This window comes from Corvus brachyrhynchos, unplaced genomic scaffold (genome assembly GCF_000691975.1).
Source record: "Corvus brachyrhynchos isolate BGI_N302 unplaced genomic scaffold, ASM69197v1 scaffold3, whole genome shotgun sequence".
Taxonomy (NCBI): Eukaryota; Metazoa; Chordata; class Aves; order Passeriformes; family Corvidae; genus Corvus; species Corvus brachyrhynchos.
This window is the reverse complement of record NW_008237619.1, coordinates 1,985,828-2,006,161: the sequence shown is the minus strand read 5'-3', so window position 1 is coordinate 2,006,161 and position 20,334 is coordinate 1,985,828. Positions and strand designations below refer to the sequence as shown.

Genomic DNA, 20,334 nt, shown 5'->3' with positions numbered 1-20,334 from the left:
CTCCATTTCCAGGGCTCTTATTTTGGTGTTTGGCACAACACTGCAATGTGGTTTCACCCAAAAGAAAACTCAGAGGGTGCAGCAGGGTGCTGGGGTTCCCCGGGGGGAACACAGCCCACACAGCACCCACAGCCATGCCACCACTGTGGCCACTTCCCAAATCCCCTGAGCCAGCAGCTGCCTTGTATCCATCCACCAGCCCCAGTGCCTGCAGGGAATATGACTCAAGTCTTCACATGCCAAAATACCACCACTGGCCCTGGGATTGGGGAATTTTCCCCCACTCACTGCCAGAAAGAGCCCAAGGCCACTCGCACCAGCAGGACTGTGGCATGGCTCGTACCAGCATGGCCAGGAGGATGTCATGGAGTAATGCTGGGGCAGGGAAACACCAGCACCAGCCCAACCTTCACTCCATCCCTTTTATTCCAGTGCCAAGAGCAATACCCAGTGAGGGCGAACCCGCGCCCTGGGGCAGGGGCACCCACTCTTGGCTGCTCTTGATGTACCATTACCATCACCCAACAGGGCACAGAGAGGAACAGCACTGGCCCCACTCCATGCCTTGGCTGACCCCCCCTGAGCAGTCGGGACACCGCTGGCCTCCAGGGAGGAACACAGAAAATTTGGGAGCATATAAAAGGGTTCCCCAAGGCAGAGCCCATCATCAGCATGCCAGAGAGCAGCTTGTTTCCTCCTGGCACACCCATGGTGCCCAGAGCAGATGCAGCAGCCAGGGGTAGCCAGGTGACCTTCCATCCCCTCTTTCAGGGCGCTGGGCTCCAGCCTCTCCTCCGCAGCCCCCATATCCCATCCTCACTGCCAGCAAGGCTGCTCTGGGGTACCGGCGTTGGAGCCGGCAAAGCCTTGGCCCTTCTCCCCATGGCCTCCCCTGGCAGAGCGGCAGGAAGGAGCTGGAGAACAGTCCCCAGCCCAAAGCTCAGCCCAGCAGGGCACTGCGAAGGGCTGGAGAGGGGCAGGGAAAGGGGACAAGCGTCTCTTTTTGGCTCCAATAGAAAGTTTTAAATATGCTCATTAAAATAATTGCTTTTTAAAAAAATCCTCCCCTAGGCCCAGCAGGATGGGCCCCAATGTTGCTGTCCTCAGGGGTGACCAAGGTCCTGAGAGGTGACGGAGCAAAGCCAACATCCCTGGTGGCAATGTCCTCTCGTGGTTCTGCGGCTCCCCACCACCTGCCCTTACTCCAGCCCCAGGATGTAGTTGATTCCCTGGACCAGTCCGATGATCACTGGCTGCCAGGCCACCAAGTAGCGCAGCCAGTCCAGCAGCTGCCCATACATGACGTGTGGCCTCTCCCAGCTGGGCAGGAAGGAGTTAAAGAGCCATGGGGAAATGAGTGAGAGGAGCGTGACCCACCCAGAAGCCACCCAAAGGTGCCCCAAAGCAGGGACAGAGAACACAGTGCCCAGGGAGGGATGGACAAGCACCCAGGGAAGGACAGACACGGGTCGTCATGGAGGGATGGCTGTGGCCAGGCTTGCCTTGGGTTTTGCAGGGTCTCTGCCCCAGCCACATGCTGCAGCGACCTACGCAGGGTGCCAGACAAGCCCCTCACCCCTCATGTGCTCTACCCACTGCTTCCCTTCCCAGAGTGCTGGCTCCCAGCAGGAGAAAGGATACGGATTACTGAACATCCTCTTGAGATCCACCTTCTCTTTGCAGTATGGACACGTCTGCTTCTTCCCGACAATGCACCAGCCCCGGATGCAGAACTCATGAAACCTGGGGAGCGGCATGTTAAGGGGAACTGGAAGAAGAGGGGGATACATGGCTCAGTGTGGAGGAAACCACGAAGCCCGAGGAAGTCCCCCCAGAGCCATGGAAACATCCCGCCATGTGAGGATGGCGCATTGAACAACCACAACCCTTTCCTAGAAGGTGCAGCAGCTTCCAGGGACAGCGAAATGAGCTCATGGGGCAGCAGGACGGAGCCAGGGTGGCAGCATGAAGGCCCTGACCAGTGCATTGGCACCAGGGAGATGGAAACTCTTCAGTGATGGTGCCCAAGCACTGGGAAGGTTTGGACAGCTTGGGAGAGATCTGTGAATTGCAAGCATTTTGGAAGCCTTCTTCAAAAGCTTCTTGGGGATTAACATTTATGGAACTTCTCTGTAAGTAAGGGTCTGACTTACAGGTGCCTGCTGTACTCTGTCACAAGGATTTGCACAACTTGAGCACAGCCTGGAGAAGTTACAGGAAGACATGAGGCGGCTGCAGCTGACTCTGCCATGTACAGGGGTGTTGCTGAGCAAATAAACTTTCCCCAGAATATCTCTGCTGCTCAAACCATGGAAGAATGCCAGGGAGCAGCAACAGGAGTCACTCCCTTGTCAGCCCTGGAGCCATTGATCCAGGAGTGCCCAGCCAGCCCTCACCCCTGAGGACCACCAAGGAGCACTGACCAGCTCCTCTGGCAGCCACACCACCCCAAGCTGCTGCAGTCCCAGGCCCTTGCACAGGGTCAGCCATAAATCTCACCAACAGTTCCCAAGAGTTAAATTTAGGCCCTGAGTTTTGCCTAAAAACAGCATGACCTTTGCTCAGGCCCAGTTTGGAAACCACCTTGCAGGCAGTAATGCACAGGGTGCCAGAGGAATCCCATCTCCACACTGAATCATCATGGGGAAAAAACCCTGACCCGCCACTCCAGCTGGGGCTGAGCACCAACCAGGACTTCCACTTTCAAAACCCACTTCACATCAATCAGGTGACAGGAAGGGCTGAGTGACTCCAGCTTGCTGGAAACCCTGGAGGAGTTCTGGAGAAGGAGGAATCTGCTGGGCTGTGGCCAGAGCAGGTAGCGACCAGCAGTGCTGGACCAGGGGGCTGCTTTCAGAGGGGGGCCAGCAGTGTTTCCCCACAATTCTTCCTTATGGACACTCAGGACCCACTGCAATGGGTCTCTGATAAGGGGCCAGTGTGGCACGGAGCAGGGATGCCTCATGTCCCAACCTCACACCATCATTTCCCCCTGAACATTTGCTGGGCACTGCCAGGCAGATGGGTCACAGCGGATTTATCAAAAGCAGGAAGAAACTGAGGTGCAGCTCCATGGCTGAGCAGAGGTAGCTGAGGAGGAGAAGGAAGAGGAAAAAACCACTCGTGAGTGGTGACAAAGTAATTTCAGGGAAACTTCTTCCCATGCCAAGTCAGTGATGACACAGACACAGATCACATGCAAATTCAGCCAGACAGCCCCAAGTCCCAGAACAGGTATTTCTTCACCCAGTGCGGGAAAAGCCATGGGACAGGAGCTCCCTGCTGCCCATCCCAGCATGGGGCCGGTGAGGCAGGGGGCTGGCACCTGCAGAGAAGGATACACGTGGTTGCAGGAGAGGCGGTAGGTGTTCTCAATGATCCCCTCCTCATTGACATCCACGAAGATCTGCTGGCCACAGACGGCACAGACGCTGTCGGAGAGGTGCTTGGTGGGCATCCCTGAGGCGCTGTAGAACTGAGCGAGGGCAGAGCAGAGGGAGAGCGGTGACAGTGGCAGGGCACGTGTCCCGCGCCCGCAGTGGCACAGCTAAGCTCTAAGGAGGGCTGGGGTCAGCGCCCCAGGAGTCCAGCCTTGGCCTTTGGGGCTTAAAAACCTTGTTACAGGTCCGGCTGCAGGAAACAACTACAACAGGACAGCTGCTCAGTGATGCAGTGGCCTATCACACCCCAGCCCCATGCACCCCCTCTGCATGTTGAGGGGCCACCCCTCTTTGCTCCCCGACAGCCAGGTGGGTCCTCAGCTGCCTGCCAGGGCTGTGCACCCAGGGCAGAGACTGGGGGAGAGCAGGACAAGCTGGAGGTCACAGCTTTGACCCAAAATGACAACCTTGGGCTGCCAGTCAGATACAGCCCCCACCTCTGGCCCTGCAGGTCCCTGACACTCCTTCAGCAAAGCACAGAGCAGCCACCCTCCTCCACTTCCAAGCCTGATGGCTCAGCACAGGCCTGACACAACACGCAGAGTGCAGGCACAAAACCAGGTCCCACACACTCCAGCTGCAAGGGACCCCTCAGGATCATTGAGTCAAACTCCCTGCTCCACTGCACTACCTAAAACTAAACCATATGACTAAGAGACTCCTTGAACTCTGGCAGACTTGGTGACATGATCATGTCCCTGGGGAGCCTGTTCCCTCTGGGTAAAGAACCTTCACCCCATGTCCACTTCACTCCACTTCCTCATATCTTACTGCTGGACAACCACCTCCCCTGGCCAAACGGTGATGCTGTGCCTGATGCACCCCAGGACACAGTTGGCCCCTTTTAGCTGCCAGGACACAATACTGACTCATATTCAACTTGCTGTCAACTCAAACTCACAGGACTCTCTCCGGACTCTTGTTCCTTTATTTGTACCTATAACCAGGATTACACCACCCCAGGTGGAGAATCTGGCACTTGCCCCTGTTAAATTTCACACAGCTGGTGCTTGCTCAGCTCTTGTCTGCCCAACTCTCTCCAAAGAGGTCACAGCTCCTCCTGGTTTAGTATCATCAGCAAAGCATGCCTCTAACAGAGCCCTGGCACAGCTTTGCTCTGAGCATCCAACAAGAGCCCTGGGGATCTAAGAGAGACCCAAGCTGTGCCAAGGTGTCCTAGTGTGGCAGAACAGGGGCTGGACCAGAACCTCAAGGAGGAGCAGCAGCAGAAAGCTCAGAAAGGAGGAAGAGGAGGAGGAAACACAAAGTCCAAGACCCTAAACAGCTGCTGAAAAGAAGAAACATGACCTACTCCACTGGTGTCCTAGGTCATGTATTTTTAGTGGAGTGGGTTATTTTGATACCAGGTGAGCGGGCTACAGAATTTAGGCCACCGTGTCCTCTGTCCACAGGGACAGCAAAAGTTGTAGCCAGGTACAAGGAAGGAAGCCCACAGTGTGAATCCTTCCCTGGTGGCTGCAGGTCACAAGTTAATACAAGCACAATGTGGTCCCAGAAATGGGAGTGTTCACTGGCACTGGAGATTTTAAAGGCCCAGGAAGAGAAATACTTGCCAGTTTAGCAGGGCTAAACAGATCATTCCACTTCTCCATAGAATCAGAGAATGGCTTGGGTTGGAAGGGACCTTGAAGATCGCCCAGTTCCAACTTCCTGCCATGGGCAGGGACACCTTCCACTAATCCAGGTTGTTCCAAACCCCATCCAATCTGGCCTTGAACACTTCCAGGGATGGAGCAGCCACAGCTTCTCTGGGGAATCTGTGCCGGTGTCTCACCACCCTCACAGGGAGGAACTTCTTGTCCTTCCGGGGATGACGGGACCCTGCCGAGGCTTCACTCTTCAGGAAGGGTCTCAGAGCAACTCTTGTTACATTAGATCCAGGGACCCTTCCTTGAGAGGGGAATTCCCATTTGAGGGAAGCCAAAGCTGCTGCTGAGACCATGTTTCAGGCCCCCTGACATGGGGCCCAACTCTGGCCTGGGGGACAGTCCATCGTGAACTCACCCCGATGGTTGAGGCCATGTAATCCGCACACATTTCAGCAAAGTCCCGTTCCAGCACTCCGTAGTAAAGACCATAGAAGAGGAGGGAGATGCCGAAGTCCATCGCATCTTCTGGTTTGATTCTACAACAGAAAAACCATCAACAGATTTTTTTTCTTGAGGGCAAAGCCACTCTAATCATATTCCAGAGAATGTATTACTCCAGAGAAGTAGTCGACCTCTCTAACCATGAAGCTGGTTTGGGCTAGCGTCCTCTGCCACGACCCATTGGCTGGCTGCTTCTTGCAGGTTCCTCTTCATCAGTATAGCAGAGAAAATGCCACTGCTGCCCCCAGGCTGGACACCACAGAGCTGGGGGAGCTGCCAACAAGTGAGCTGGAAGGATCGCTCTCCAGCAATCTGGACCAGTTCAGGTACCAGCACCTCACCTCTGATCCTCCCAGGAGTGAAAGAACACCCCAGTAGTCTCTTTGGCCCCATTAATCAGATTGCCAAGTAAATTGTTTTTCCAAAGTAATAGCCAAAAGTGTGTTCCACCCCATCGCCCCAGCAGTGGGAGCTGAAAGATTCACTCACCTGAATAATAAGTTAAGACCAAAAAGCGTAAACATGACAGCCATGTACCCCACGATCCCAGTAGCATAGCTGATCTTGTATATTAGTAGAAACCATTTATAAACCAGCCTGGAAAGAATTAAAACAAAGAATTTAATGACTTCATTTGTTCCTGAATGAAAGTGTTTTATTTATTCAAGAGTTTTATTTTTCACACCTGTAGAGTTTTTGCAGACACTTCACCTACCCCTACACATGGGCAAGAGCTTTACATTGCTAATTCAACCTGTCATGGGCTGCTCACAGTCTTGACTTCCAAACTAGAAACCTCATGATCTCCAAAGGCCATAAGGAAGCATGCTGCATGCTGGGAATGCCTTGGGTGAGGACACCAGCCCACGTGGAATCCACCTTTCCACCCCCAACCCGGGTATCAGGTACAGTGGGCTGGCTGCCAGCAGCCAGCTAAGTGCTTCACACCCTTTCACATGTGCAGGGCTCTCACACTCCCAGGGTGCAAAGCTTAACACACATCTGTGGCAGGGAAACTGGAAAGAGCTCCTTGTAATGGTTACCCTGGGGCTGAGGAGCTTCCGCAGGAACAGCAGACAAACCTGGGTGTTGTCTGTACCAGAGGCTTTCGAGTTGCCCGGAAGGTGACAAAAGCTGTGACTGCTGAGAAGAGCACCCAGATCACCAGGAACCGCCACCAGTTCAGCTTGATAGTGAAATACAGAGGCACTACCCACATCTGGAAGAGGGTCACCATCTGCAGAACAGATGAAAGGCATTTGGAGCTGCTCTGCTCTGCTCCTCAGACATCAGAAACACCCTGTCAGTCACGGCGGCCATTCTCCTGCCTGCATCAAATGGCCCTGAATTGCACCAGGAACCTGGGGAGGTTTGACCTGTGGCACCTAAGAAGAGCTCAAAGCTCAGCTGAGGGCATGAGTCAGATACAGAGCAACTGAAGGGAGCTGGGGAGGCTCAGCCTGGAGAAAAGGAAGCTCAGGGAGGACCTTCCTGCTCTCTGCATCTACCTGAAAAGAGGTTATAGCCAAGTGGGGCTCGGTCTGTGCTCCCAAGTAACAAGACATTAGGAAAAGGCCTCAAGTTTTGCTAGAGAAGGTTAAGGTTGGATACTGGGAACATTTCTTCCTAGAAAGGGTGGTGAAACCCTGGCACAGTCTGCCTGGGGCAGTGATGGAGTCACCATCCCTGGAGGGATTTAAAAGCTGTGTGGATGTGGCACCTGGGGACATGATTTAGTGCAGGGCTTGGCAGTGCTGGAGGAACAGTTGGACTCAATGATGCCAGAGGGCTTTTCCAACCCAAACAGTTCCGTGATTTTGTGAGGGAGTCAGAGGCAGCAGCCACATGGTTTTCGGTAGCAAAGGGTACAGCTGGCGGGAGAACACAGAGGAATCATCTCCAGAGAAATGTATGGGAGATGATCCACACAGCTAGTTGTTGTAAGGCAGCTACATAAACCTTTGCCTTCCCAGGGTCCCAACGCTGCAACCACAGACACCTCAGACAGGTATTACCCAAGGCAAGAAGGTTTTGGCTCGCCTCTGCACTACAGCCTATTCCCAAAAGGATCTACAGCTGTGCAGCTGAGCTCCCACAGCGCTGCTGGAGGGAAACAGGCAAACAAGTTTGGTTTAAAGTTCACAGAGGACTACAGGTACTACCTGGAAACATTAAATACAATATTATTATTACTATTATTATGACAAGGAAGTCAGAGTGAAGTTGCTTCAGGTAACTAACAGACCCAGACAAGCTGGTGGCATCAGCAAGTGGCAGGTCTGCTCAGCCGAGTGCTGCAGGAACCATCAAACCCAGGCTGCAAGCAGCAAGAAGCCCCCATTGCTTCCAAGGAGGTACCCACAAAATGCAGTTTCCCTCAGGACAACCCCCAGGATCTGCTTGTCCATCCCTGATGTCAAAGCACTACATCACACCGAGTTATTGGCATCACTTCCAACAGAAACCTGAGGCCTTCAGGTTCATCCATCCTCATCCCCAGCTAGAATCCCCCACATGCTGGGAGAAACAAGAGAATGCTGGGAAAGCAAGGGAATCACAACACCAGACAACAGGAAAACCAGGAACACTTTTCTCATCAGCAAAAGGAGGGCATTGTTCTACACTCGCATCCAGCGTCGGGGGCAGAACGGCTGTGGGGGTAACTTACATTGTAGGAGCGAGGGTGCCGCTGCTTCCACTGAACCAGGAGGAGCTGTGCCACCACAAGCGTGGCAATGAGGATGAGGACCATTTCGGCATGCATCGCCTCGTGCCCACGGTGCTTGGCATGCATCCGTACGTGCTCCACCCTGCAACGACCAGGAAAAGGCGGCTGAAGAGCACGCTGGCACAGACTGCATGCTGGGGGACAAACACCTCAGGAGAGCCAGAAAAACCAGATGGAAAAACAACACTAAGAATTGTAGCTGTGAACAATCCAGACGAGAAGGGACAAAAGGCTGCTCTGGGATCAGCTCATTTCTACACTGTGAAAGCCAAGAACAACACTTTGCCCATCTGAGCAAGAAGGAGGTGGAGAACTCCCACTGATGTACCTGGACTAATGAACATGGAGTGCACAGTCGACATAACTCACAGTCCCAGAAGGGGCAACGTTAGAAGGCACCACCAGCGAGGTCATCTCTTTCAACCATCCTGATCAAGCAGCGGCTTTCTAGAGCACATTGCAACTGTTTGACCCAGAGTGTGTGCTATTTCTCAATACCAAACCCTCGGCCCAGTTTTGGGACCACTAACACTGTTCTCCCTCCTGTCCAACAAGGGAAAGGCTGGAAGGGTCAGGGTGGAGAGTGGGGGGAACAGCTAACACGTGGCAAAACCCCCAAACCCCGGCGAATTGCTTCTCTCCACCCTGAGCATGCTGGAACAAGTGATTTCCAGACTGATACTTGCCAGACACCCGGGGTTTCTTTGCCCAGCCTTGTGCTGTTTGACCAAAAAACAAGGTGGAATTAAGAACTGTGACATCCTTATGTCTTGGTCTCCAGGTGATAATATTGTTCAAGAAGCTAGAGGAAAAAACATCCAAACCCAACAAATACGCCGAATTCTCTGATTTTAAGTCATTCTCTAGAAACTAATACAGAATCACAAAATCAGGCTGGAAGGCACCACAGTCAGTCATCTGGTCCAACCTCCCTGCTCAGGCAGGATCATCCTAGAGCACATAGCACAGGCTCGCATCCAGATGGTTCCGGAATATCCCCAGTGAGGGAGACTCCACACCCTCTCTGGATGATCTGTTCTAGTGCTCGGTCACTGCACAGATAAGAAGTTCTTCCTCATGATCAGAAGGAACTTCCTGGGCATCAGTTTCTGCCTGTTGCCTCTTGCCCCATTGCTGGGCACCACCAAGCAGAGCCTGGTCCGTACTCTGACCGCTCCCTGTCACTGACAGACATGGATGAGGGCCCTCTCAGTCATCTCTTCTTGAGGCTGAACAGGCCCAGCTCCCTCAGCCTTTGTTTGTAAGAGAGATGCTCCAGTCCCCTCATCACCTCTGTAACCTCTGCTGGACCTGCTCCAGGAGCTGCATGTCTCTCTTGTGCTGAGGAGCTCAGAACTGGACACAGCACTTCAGAAGAGCCTCACCAGAGCTGAGCAGCGGAGCAGGATTACCTCCCTTGACCTGCTGGCAATGCTCTATCCAATGCACCCCAGGATCCCATTGGCCTCCTTGGCCTCCAGGGCACTGCTGGCTCAGGGACAGTTTGTTCTCCACCAGGACCCCGACACCCTTCTCCATGGAGCTGCTCCAGCAACTCGGCCCCCAGCCTGTGATGGTGCAATACTGAGAGTCCAGCCTCACTGTGATTTTCAATAAGCATCTAGATGAAATTGGTTTGGCTAAGGGAAAAAGAGGAATTTTTCAGGCCCCTTACTATAAGACAGACATTGAAAGGCTGGAGGGTGTCCAGAGAAGGGCAAAAGAGCTGGAGAAGGGTCAAGAGCACAAGTCTGGTGAAGAGTTGGCTGAGGGAGCTGAGGGGGCTCAGCCTGGACAAAAGGAACCTTGGGGGGGATCTTCTTGCTCTCTAGAACTCCCTGACAGGAGGGTGGAGCCAGGTGGGGGTTGGGATCTTCTTCTAGGTTACAAGTAACAAGACAAGAGAAAATGGCCTCAGGTTGTGCCAAGGGAGGTTTAGGATGGATATTGGGAAAATTTCTACACAGAAAGGGCTGTCCAGCCCAGGCATAGGCTGCCCAGGGCAGTAGTGGAGTCCCCATCCCAGGAGGGATTTAACAGACATATAGATGTGGCACCTGGCAACATGGTTTAGTGGTGGCCTCGGCAGTGATGGGGGAACAGTTGGACTCAATGATCTCAGAGGGCTTTTCCAACCTAAACTATTCTGTGATTCTATATTTAGCAGCAGTTTAAAATAAAAAAACATTAATATTGCCTTTTAAGACAGTTCATACTTCCCTCCCAAAAAAAATGCTGACCCTTTCCTGCCCCACTGTGAACACATGCTGGGCTGCTGGTAGCTCTGGTCAGTAGCAGGAGCTCAGTTGAGCTGTATGCTCCAAATCAGCTCCCAAAACACTCACCTCCATCTCTCCTCTGGGGACAAGTGTGAAAGATCAACCTAGGGAGAAAAAAAAACACCCATGAAATCAGCTGCTGGGAAACACTGGATTCAGATGCTTTAAATAACAAACCTTGACATGCCCACAGTGCTGGCACCGCCCAGAGTTGTCCTTCACCTTCCCAGGCAGAGTGGGAAGAGCAGAGACTCCCCCTGCTCCTCCACCACTTACACTACCATATTTTATGGGAGCCAAGGCTCTGTCCACCATCCCATGCCACCAGAACCAGAGAACTGGCTTAAATTCCACATTCACAACCCAGCCAGGCATCTCAGGGCACAGAGTGGTGATCCCAGTGCAGCTAATGCTCCCACCAGTGGTAGGAGTCCAAAATCCCTGTAGGCTGCAGGACAGGGGACAGTATGTCACACACCAGTAACAAACCAGTGCCAAAATCACAGAAAAATAAAGATTTAGGCCTTGGTTTTCTGAGATAGCTGGAAATTCCTCCCAAACATTACAGACAGGAGCTACCAAGAAAGAGCAAGAAGAGCTGCTGTTATTAGTGAGGATTGACAATGGATACCTGTATTCCATCTTCTCCCGTAAGACTCACAAAAAGTGTGAATACTCTCACTTTTGGACAGTGGAGGAATAAGGGAAGCTTCAACACTGCATTTCTGCTTTCACTTGGAGCTTTATATAGAACCATAGAATCACAGAATGGTTTGGGTTGGAGAGACCTTAAAGCACATCTTACTCCAACCTTCCTGCCATGGGGACACCTCCACTAGACCAGGTTGCTCCAAGCACCGTCCAATCTGCCCTTGAACACCTCCAGGGATGGGGATTTCACAGCTTCTCTGGGCAAAACCTTCCCTTGATATCTTCACCTAACTGCTGAGGAGCCTCCAGCACCAGTCATGTCCCCACAGGGGCTCACTGACTGGGCAGCACACCCTGACACACGGCACTAGGGAGGGAATCCCGCAGCTCTTCCCATCACCTTTTCTTGGTGAGACACAAACTCAGATTAAACCAAGAGCAATTCATCTGAGCTGGGAACGTACACGTGGAGTTTAAAAATCCTCACAGTGCTGGAGACACTCCAGCATTGCTGAGGTGTTGGAGATGAAGGTTGGAAACAAGCCATAGCAGGGACTGTTATCGCTCTTTCCTGCACACACCAGAACTGTGTACACAGGAACGAGCTCCACCTCACCCCACTGGGTACAGGGCCACAGGCTTGGCTTCAACCTTTCTGCCAGGGCTCTCCCCAGGCTGGTGCTGCAGTCAGTCACCTCACCTGCCTGGTCACCACCACCAGCACACAGGTGTCTCCCAGGCAGCAGCTCCGATCACAGCCAGGCTCAGCTGAGAATGCACAGCTGCCTTGTTTCCTCTGTGGCACCTAATTACAGGTGAGGAGATAGGGAAAAACACACGGCAGCAATCTGTCTGCCGGATGTGGAACATCTGCTGAGCTTCACCCCAGAGCAACACCTGTGAGAAATTCAGCCCTTGAGAATCAAGTCCTGAAGAAACACTTCAGGACTTAGATGCAAAATCTAGAGCTATGAAAATCCTTGTTGGACCTCTCTGGCTTGCGTCCGAAGCCAAGGGAAGGTGGTAACAACCTGACACCAAGAAGGGTGTTTATATCAACCAAATTCCCCAAGCACCTCTGTTCCTAAAGCAGCCACATCCAGATCCACCAGTTCAGTAGCTGTGATGTAATTTGGAGCAAGTACTGCTCCAAATAAACAAGAAAAAAGGAGATTTTAGAATGTTCGCTAGTCACTGCACACAGGAGAAGCTGAGAAACCCGGAGTGCTTGTTGGCTCCAGCACAGGTCAACCCCTCTGCGAGCTCTGGGAGTCACCCAGGTGCTCCTGCTGCCTCCCCCCAGGAGATCCCCACTCCTCCCAGGCTCTGCCCCAACCCTTGCTGAATGAAGATGTTTGACAAGCACCTTCCAACCACAGCGAGTATTTTCATTCCTATATAGTGGCTCAGCTCACTTCTCTGTACCACACCAGCAGCCACTCCACAACCACAGGGTTAGTCCCATCTTAGAGACTGGGACACTTACCAGCCTCTTTCCTTTGGCATCTTCCTTGAATCTCCAAATTCTTCCAACAAATTAACTCAAGCTGCCTCAGCCCCAAACCCTGTGGAAATCCTGCTGGCATTGCTCAGAGAGGGCTTCCTCCGAGCTGTGCTCCCAAGCCAACCAGGGATCCATTGGACACAATTTTCTATCAATTACCTAGGACTGAGCTTCACCAGATTCCCCAGAGCTCAAAGCTCCTGAAATAACTTTATTAAGAGGGGGGCCAGGATGTGACAGAAGGGATGTTGGGAGGGATCTGATGACTGTCAGACAGGATTTGGCAAAGCAGCCACCCTGAATCTGACCTTCCAGTTAACCCCTCCTTGATCTGCACACTCTCTTAACACAGAAGTTTTGGGTTGGGGCTAAAAATGCACAGCAATGGTGAAGGAAGCACCTGCTCTTGCTAGCAAGCATTCATTCCACTTCTAGTTTGGGGTTGTCTTATTTTAACATACAGGTTTGGGGTCTTTTGTGGGTTTTGGGTCTCTTTCTAACCCCAACAGCTAGGTAAAAGAACCTCTACTCCTAAGTCTCCCTTTACCAAGAGGGCTTTGACAAGAACAATTAGGTGACTGAAGCAGCTGAAGATCAGCTCCACCAGGTGTTCAGCACTAGCCCACTCCTGTTTCAGCACCCTCCAGCTGCCACACCAACACAGAACCCAGTGTGCAACCAACTACAGTTCTTAGACTAACTTTTTGTTTAAAAAAAGTAATTAATAATTCTTCTGTTCCCTGTCTCCTCTGTGACTCATGATTCTCTCAAAAACCTCAGCCTCCTCTGGGTGATGACTAGGAGAAACTGGATATCTAGGACTAAAGTCTAATCCTCTCCTTGGATGTGGTATCACGGCCTTTGGAAGAACCTTGTGCCACTCCCCGGTTTTCTGCAGGGGCTGATGCCCAAAAGCCTCCACAAAACTGTGATCTCCACCACTGGGACAGTCAAGGAATAACCTCCTCTAAGAAAACACAAAGGCTGTTGATGTGGATACCACCAAAGCTGGAGCCACACATTCCTCACAGCCCAGGGAGCTGAGAGGATCTCTGGGCAAACATACATGCCACTGTGAGCTGGCTGTAATCTACTTATGCTCTAAATCTCCAAAGGAGGAAAGAAGAATGACTTGAGGATGGAGAATAACCAGCTGCTGATTTCATTTCAAAGCTCCAGAGCAACTGACAGCCCTGATCTCACCTTTCCCATAGCCCCAACCTCAAACTTTGACTCCCAGCACCTACCAGGAATAACCTAAAATAAGAGAAAGATAATTCTCCACAGCATTTTAAGTCCAACCAAAGCAGGTTGGGAAGAGGCACATTCTTTAGTGAAAGTCTGAAGAGATTTTGGAATCTCAATTTTGCATTTTTCCTACTCATAAGACAGTGCAGGAATATGGAGCAGGGAGCAGAAATGTCCCAACTGATCAAACATTTGGATAATTGGAAATGAAACCTTTCCTCCCCACAGGCAGAGCCAGAGCCACGGGACACTCAGCTTTATTCCACTGGAATGTTAAACTGCTTTCAGGTTCCCACCACGAATGGCTCATCAGCGATCTGCTCTGCCCAAAGAGCTGCCAAGACCTCAGGACAACACAAGCAGATGGGTTTTGTACCAACAATTTGTGGAATCACAGGGATAAGCACAGTCCTATAATACACCTCCTCATGACGCCCTCTCTGTCAGCCCCTGATGGAATAAAAAATGGGAATTTCGCTTCTGAGGATCAGAGATTCGGATCTTCCACATTTTTACATACGAAGTCACCAACGAGTATTTTAAAATATAACCAATAGCAACTCAAGACTGACTGATCTGTGGTTTAAGCCTCCCATCACCCCACTGCACCCACTCTCTGGCAGCAACACAGGGCACAGGGAGGTACAAGCTTCCACAGCTCAGCCATACACCAGGGAATCTCCACAGCTTGGCCCTGACAGGAATCTTCTCCAAAACAACCATCAGCATCTGAGAATTTTTAAGCCACACCATCAATTCTTGAGGAAAAGCACAAAAAAATACCTGACTGTACCAGCTAAGTGACTTATGCCCCCTGTGCTGCTGCTCCCACAGTGCAGACAGGATGGAACCAGGTTCTCCTGGTTCTCTACAAGTGGAAGAAAAACTCCCAAGCATGAAGCACAGGGGACGGTGAAGAGCCCAGGGCACCAGTGCCGGAAAGTGGCACGCACACTGTGGCAGACGCACCCACCCTGATTCCAATTCCATCTTTCCAAACAGATTTTTTTTAAACAGTTTTGTAGTTTTTCATCCTCAGGAACCTTTAAAAGCCAGCACGGGAAAAAGAGCTGAACTTCCATCCCTGCCCTCCCGACCCCCACTGTCCCCTGCCCCATGGGCCCTCCGAAGCTCCCAGTGCCACGCTTCCCCAGGACCCCCAATGTCCTCCTACACCAAGGATCTCCCCCAGCCCTAACACTCCCCACACCTACTTGCCCCAAAGCCCTACAAGCTCAGAGTGACCCAGAGCCGCCGCAGTCCCATTCCAAGGACCCTCAGAGCTCCTCAGTGCTCACCCCCACCCTGCTCCCCCAGACCCCGCGTCCCCTAGGCCCCGCGTCCGCTGCGGCTCCCCTCCACAGAGGGCCCCACAGCACCGAAGCTCCCCGCCCCCGCCTCCCCTGCCCTACCCGGTTCCCCCTAGCCCGGCCCCCACCGGCCTCGGCCCCCGCACCTCCTCCACCTCACGCTCAACGGGGCCGCCAACCTCCACCTCCAGCACGGCCGCCATCTTGCCCCGCCCCCCCCCAGTAGCCAGCTCTTTCCGCCGCGGTCCGCCAATCACCGGGCAAGCTGCCGCACCTTGGGCCAATCGCTGGGCGCGGCGCTGCCCCGACAGCCAATCAGGAGAGGGGAGGAGTGGAGCAGCTGCCAGACGCGCCACTTCGGGCGCATAAAAGCGGTGAGCTGTCACGGCTGGGAGCGGCTGCGATTTACAGGCGCACAGCGGTACGTGTGGCGCCCCGCTGCAGCGCTGGCCGCCTCCCACCACGGTGCCGGCAGAGTCCGTGCTGCCGGGCCGCCGCCCTGCCCCCGCCCGCCCCTTTCCGCTACCGCCTCGCGCTGTTCCGGAAAGGGCACGCGCAGCAGATGGCTCCTGAGCCCCACCCGCACGGGGCTGTGGCGCGGCGTTGCCTGGGGACTACGTGTTCTGTCAGGCGCCGCGGCTGCCCCGGGCCGGGGGCCTGAACCGGAGCGGGGTCGGGGTCGGGGCTGAAGCGAGGCGGGAGCGGCGGGGCGGGCGGTGAGGAGCGGGAAGCGGCCACGGGGCTCGGGGTCACGTGATGTGGGTGGCGGGAAATTCGGGATCGGTGCGAATGGGGAGCTGCGGGGTGAAGGACTGGGTGGCACTGGGCTGGGGAATGGCGTGGAGAGGCTGTGGGGCAGAGCTAGGGGTTTAATAGGGCTGGGAAAGTGGGGAAGGACTGGCGGGCTACTGCGATAGCAGAATAGCTCTGGGGCATTGTTGTCAGTCTGGGAACACGGGGCGTGGAGCTGAAGGGAGTTGTGGGGAGGGACTTGAGGGCACTGGAGGGATAGAATAGGGCTGGGGCTTGTGGGATGGATATGGGTGGCACCCGGGTAGGAGAATGGGGCGGGGATGGGGGGGTATGGGGTGAGCTGAGGGCACAGGGGTGGCTGCTCGGGGCTGGGGGATTGTGAGCCCGATGTGGGGATTACTGCTGGGGCAGTAGCCTGAGGGGTGGTGGGGCAGGTCTGGGGGGCACTGAGGCGGTGGGAACTGCTGAATGGTTCCAGAGCTAGGAGACGCTCAAGCCTATCAGACTGTCCTCTCCCCACCAGGCACTGGAGGGATCCGAATAGAAGTTACAGTCTGGCAGTGTTGTCTCCAGAGGATCCTGAATGGCTCCAGTTAAAATCAGCTATGTGGTGTCCTTCTCCTCCCAGGTGCCTGGGAGTTTCCTCTGGGGGGCTTGGTGTGGGGGGCAATCCCTCTGAGCTGCTGGGGTCTCTGAAGAGGTGGGTCAGGATGTGACAGGGTGCAGCACTAGCTGCTGTTGTTAGGCTGAAGGGCAAGAATTTCTCGTGATTCTTGCTCTCTCAAAATAGGGTGTTGTTCCTGTGGGTTACCAGATAATTCTGTGCTTTGCCCCTGTGCCCAGAGCAAGCTGGAGTTGGAGGGGAAGGTGTTCAGGGTGCATGATGCTGTGTCCCTGCTGTGTGTGCAGGACCCCAAGTACCCGGCAGAGAACCTGCTGAGTGAGGATGGCATACGGCCCTGGCTTGGCTGCCCCAAGGAGCACAGCAGGCAGCTGAGTGTGGAGCTGCAGCTAGAGAGAGCCAGTCCCATTGGCTACATTGACGTTGGTACTTCCCTGTCCCCCACCCCCATGCAGGAGTGCCCCACAATTGGGTCAGCAGCTCTGAACTGCCTTGCCTTGTCCTTCTCACTGCTCCCCAGGGAACTACGGCAGCGCCTTTCTGCAGATTGAGGTTGGACGTTCCTCGTGGCCTTGTGACCAGCCCTATCTCACCTTGGTGCCCACTGTCACACTGATGACACCAGCTGACTCAAAGCAGGACCAGAATCGCTGTGGGGTTAGGATGTTTAAGGAAGGTAAGGATTGATCCAAAGGAAAAAGGTATGGGGAAGAGCTGTAGGCCTGGTGGTGGGATGGAGCTGACGTGGGGGAATGGTGATGGAATTGGGCTGGCTGTGGGGTGAGATGGGGGGCTGGCAGTAGGATGTGGCTGATGGGAAGGTACAAGGGCACAGGTAGACCAGTGGTCAGGGTTGTTGATGGCCTCAGGAGAGCTGGACCAGCTCTGCTCCACTGCCCCGGCCTCTCTTGTGCCCATAATCCCTTAGATGTCCTGGGTGGCACAGCAACAGAGCACCAAGCAGAGGCAGGAGTGGTGTTGCGACAGTGGTCACTGCTGTGCCCCATCCACCCCAGCTGCTCTCCCCCACAGCAGATTTCCTGGAGCTGACAGTGGGGCAGAAGTGGGACCGTGTGCGGCTCACCTGCAGCCAGCCCTTCAGTCTGTGCAGCCGCTTCGGGCTCTCCTTCATCCGCCTGCGCACACCACAGGAGCAGGAACCTGAGCCCCCCCGGCCATCCCTGGATGCAGTAGGTGTCTCTCCCACCTCCATGTACCCCTCTCCATGGGGAGGCAGCAGGAAGGGGCAGCTCTTCCATGGACACCACTTGTGCCCCATGGAAAGCATGGGAGGCACTTGCTGGGCTGAACCAGGACCAGGGGCCATGCCCAGAGTGGTGGGTGGGCACAAGGTACCTGTCTCGATTGCCTGTGGCCTCCCCTTGTCCTGCAGGAGGATGCTGAGCTCTCAGACAGACCCTGGTGCTCCAGCCCTGCCTTTCACCGGACTTCCTTTCCTGAACCATGCTTGTAAGTGGCCTGGTCTGGTCCACCCCATCCTGTCCCCCACACTGTCCCAGTGTGGCCTGGAGCCCCTTGAAGTGCTTCCTTGGCACCCAGAGCCCCAGCTCCCACCAGCTTTCTCCTCCTGTGAGGCTGACACTCCCTGTTCTCAGGAGATCCAGGGAGGAGGAGCAGCTGAGGAGCCGCCTGTGGAAGCTGGAAGCAGCTGCCTGGAGCCCAGCCCACCTCAGCCGCTCTGCCCGGATGGTGCTGTTGGCAGCACGGAACCAGGGGCTGAGGCCCAGAGCTGGCACGAGCACTCTGGGGAGTCACCTGGAGTCCATGGCCAAGGACGTGGGAGGTCCTGCAGTGCCAGGTGGGTGAATCTGCACAGCTGTGTCCTGGGTTTGTCCCCAGACACTGTGGGCAGCAGGGCAAGGTGGGAATTCTGTCCTTCTGCTCTGCTCAGATGAGACCCCACCTGCAGAGCTGCCTCCAGTTCTGGGACCCCCAACATTGGAAGGGTAAGGAGCTACTGGAATGAGTCCAGAGGAGGCCATGGAGATGCTCTTGAGGGCTGGAGCCCCTCTGCTGTGGAGGCAGGCTGGGATATCAGCCTGGAGAAGAGAGGGTTCTGAGGAGAACTGAGAGCCCCTTCCACTGCCTAAAGGGGCTCCAAAAGAACAGGAGAGGGACAATGGCCTGAGAGGACAAGACAAGGGGCAGTGCCTTCAAACTGTCAGAGGACAGGGTTAGATGGGATACTAGGAAGAAATTCTTCTCTGTGAGGGTGGTAAAATACCAGCTCAGGTTGCCCAGAGCACCTGTGGCTGTCCCATCCCTGGATGTGTTCAAGGCCAGGTTTGAGGCGCTTGGAGCAACCTGGTCTAGTGGAAAGTGTCCCTGCCTATGGTGGGGGGTGGAACTTGGAACAAAATGAGCTTTAAAATCTCTTCCAACCCAAACTGTCCTGTGTCTCCATGATTCCTGCCTGCCTGCTCTTCCACAGGCTCTGCACTGGATGTCTCTGCAGCCCCCCCAAGCACCTGCAGGCAGCCGGACAGGCACTGTGCTCCCAGCCCTGTTGGCAGGTAATCCCTCGGATCACTGTCTTCCTCCTGCCCTCACCCTGGCCACTTACTACTCAGTCTTTCCCAGATAGCTCTGTGCCCAGCCCTTCACTCTCTTGGGCAGGCAGAATATGGCATAGGGTGCCTTCAGCATGTGACCCCTCTGCAGGGCTCCAGCTGCTGCCTCAAGGCCACCCAGGGTGAGAGGAAGAGCCCGAGCCCGCAGCCCCCGAGAGAGACACATCAGGAGGAATGACAGGGGACAGGCCAGCAGTGATGGGGAGACAGGCGTCTGCCCCATCTGCTCAGGTGGGTGCTTGGCAGGGGTGTCCTCTGGTGGCAAGGGGACATTGAGCAGCAAATGGGGATAGTGGTGGCTGTTCCATAGCTGGGACACATCGCTCCTGCTGGTGCCCTGGCACAAGAGGGACATCACAGTGTATCCTAGGCTGCCATGAGAACCATCAGGGAGGGTGTCAGTCCAAACTCTGTATTATCTCAAAACCAGCAAGCCTGTGACAACCACATCACCTTCCCTTTCCACAGGCTACTTCCTGCTGGATCTGCTCCCCACACACGCCTCCCAGTGTGGAGAAGACCCCACCACAGCCTGGCCTTTCTTGTCCTCTGATGCCTGGGTGTCCTGCCCCATTTGTCAGCTGCCCTTTGGCATGGCAGAGGTGGAGCAGCATGCCAGCAACTGTGGGGAGATACCAAGGGCCCTGTCCTCACCCCAGTGCCTGCAGTAGGACAACAGAGCTGGGGACAAACCCTGTGTCACCATCCCCGGGGGCTGAACCTGCAGTACTCCAAGGGGCAGAGACATTGCAGCCCTAGGACTTTTGTGGAAAGGCTGGTATGAGGATGGAGAAGGTGCTTCCAAACCCATGGCCAAGTTTGGTGGTGTTTGAAACACTGTAATGGCAGGAGTTGCTACTAGAGAAGAATAAGTTGAAGGAAAGAAAGAAAAAAGACAAAAATCTGCACTATGTGTGGTACTACAGCAGGTTCCCTGGGTGAGCATCCTGCCTTGGGACACCCTGTACATTGATAGGACAAGGAGGAGGTCATGATTTTCCTCCCCTCAGGCCCTGATAAGGGTTCCAGTGCATGTCGACTGTAGGAGGAGGAAGCCAGGACCTCCAGAGCAGGTGAAAAATACACTTTATTTACAA

The 20,334-nt window shown here is 54.3% G+C and overlaps 2 protein-coding genes across 13 annotated transcripts; one reads left to right on the top strand and one right to left on the bottom strand.

Annotated features, from left to right (window-relative positions):
• Nucleotide 1: 1 nt before the first annotated feature.
• Nucleotides 2-15,677, bottom strand: RNF121 (ring finger protein 121). Of its 9 annotated transcripts, none has more exons than XM_017731715.1 (9): nt 15,546-15,674; nt 10,625-10,662; nt 8,220-8,361; nt 6,595-6,788; nt 6,041-6,148; nt 5,466-5,586; nt 3,326-3,475; nt 1,642-1,768; nt 2-1,320 (listed from the first exon to the last, which is right to left on the bottom strand). In XM_017731715.1, exons 1-9 carry the CDS (start codon nt 15,636-15,638, stop codon nt 1,247-1,249), a joined length of 1,047 nt encoding a protein of 348 aa, XP_017587204.1. In that variant the 5' UTR covers nt 15,639-15,674; the 3' UTR covers nt 2-1,246. The 9 variants fall into 9 exon arrangements, with proteins under 9 accessions (XP_017587204.1, XP_017587210.1, XP_017587203.1 ...); XM_017731721.1 differs by having other exon boundaries at nt 6,634-6,788; nt 15,546-15,670; XM_017731714.1 differs by having other exon boundaries at nt 1,642-1,743; nt 3,342-3,475; nt 15,546-15,666.
• Nucleotides 15,607-20,284, top strand: XRCC1 (X-ray repair cross complementing 1). 4 transcript variants are annotated; one of them, XR_001861223.1, is made up of 11 exons: nt 15,608-15,692; nt 16,548-16,652; nt 16,934-17,072; nt 17,167-17,322; nt 17,679-17,836; nt 18,040-18,116; nt 18,263-18,465; nt 18,559-18,613; nt 19,099-19,180; nt 19,329-19,468; nt 19,706-19,796. XR_001861223.1 is itself a non-coding variant. In XM_017731712.1 (10 exons), the coding sequence occupies exons 2-10, from the start codon at nt 16,608-16,610 to the stop codon at nt 19,906-19,908; spliced, it is 1,203 nt and encodes a 400-aa protein (XP_017587201.1). In that variant the 5' UTR covers nt 15,607-15,645; nt 16,548-16,607; the 3' UTR covers nt 19,909-20,284. The 4 variants fall into 4 exon arrangements, 3 of the variants coding, with proteins under 3 accessions (XP_017587201.1, XP_017587202.1, XP_017587200.1); XM_017731712.1 differs by lacking the exon at nt 18,559-18,613 and having other exon boundaries at nt 15,607-15,645; nt 19,706-20,284; XM_017731713.1 differs by lacking the exon at nt 18,559-18,613 and having other exon boundaries at nt 17,682-17,836; nt 19,706-20,284.
• Nucleotides 20,285-20,334: the final 50 nt, after the last annotated feature.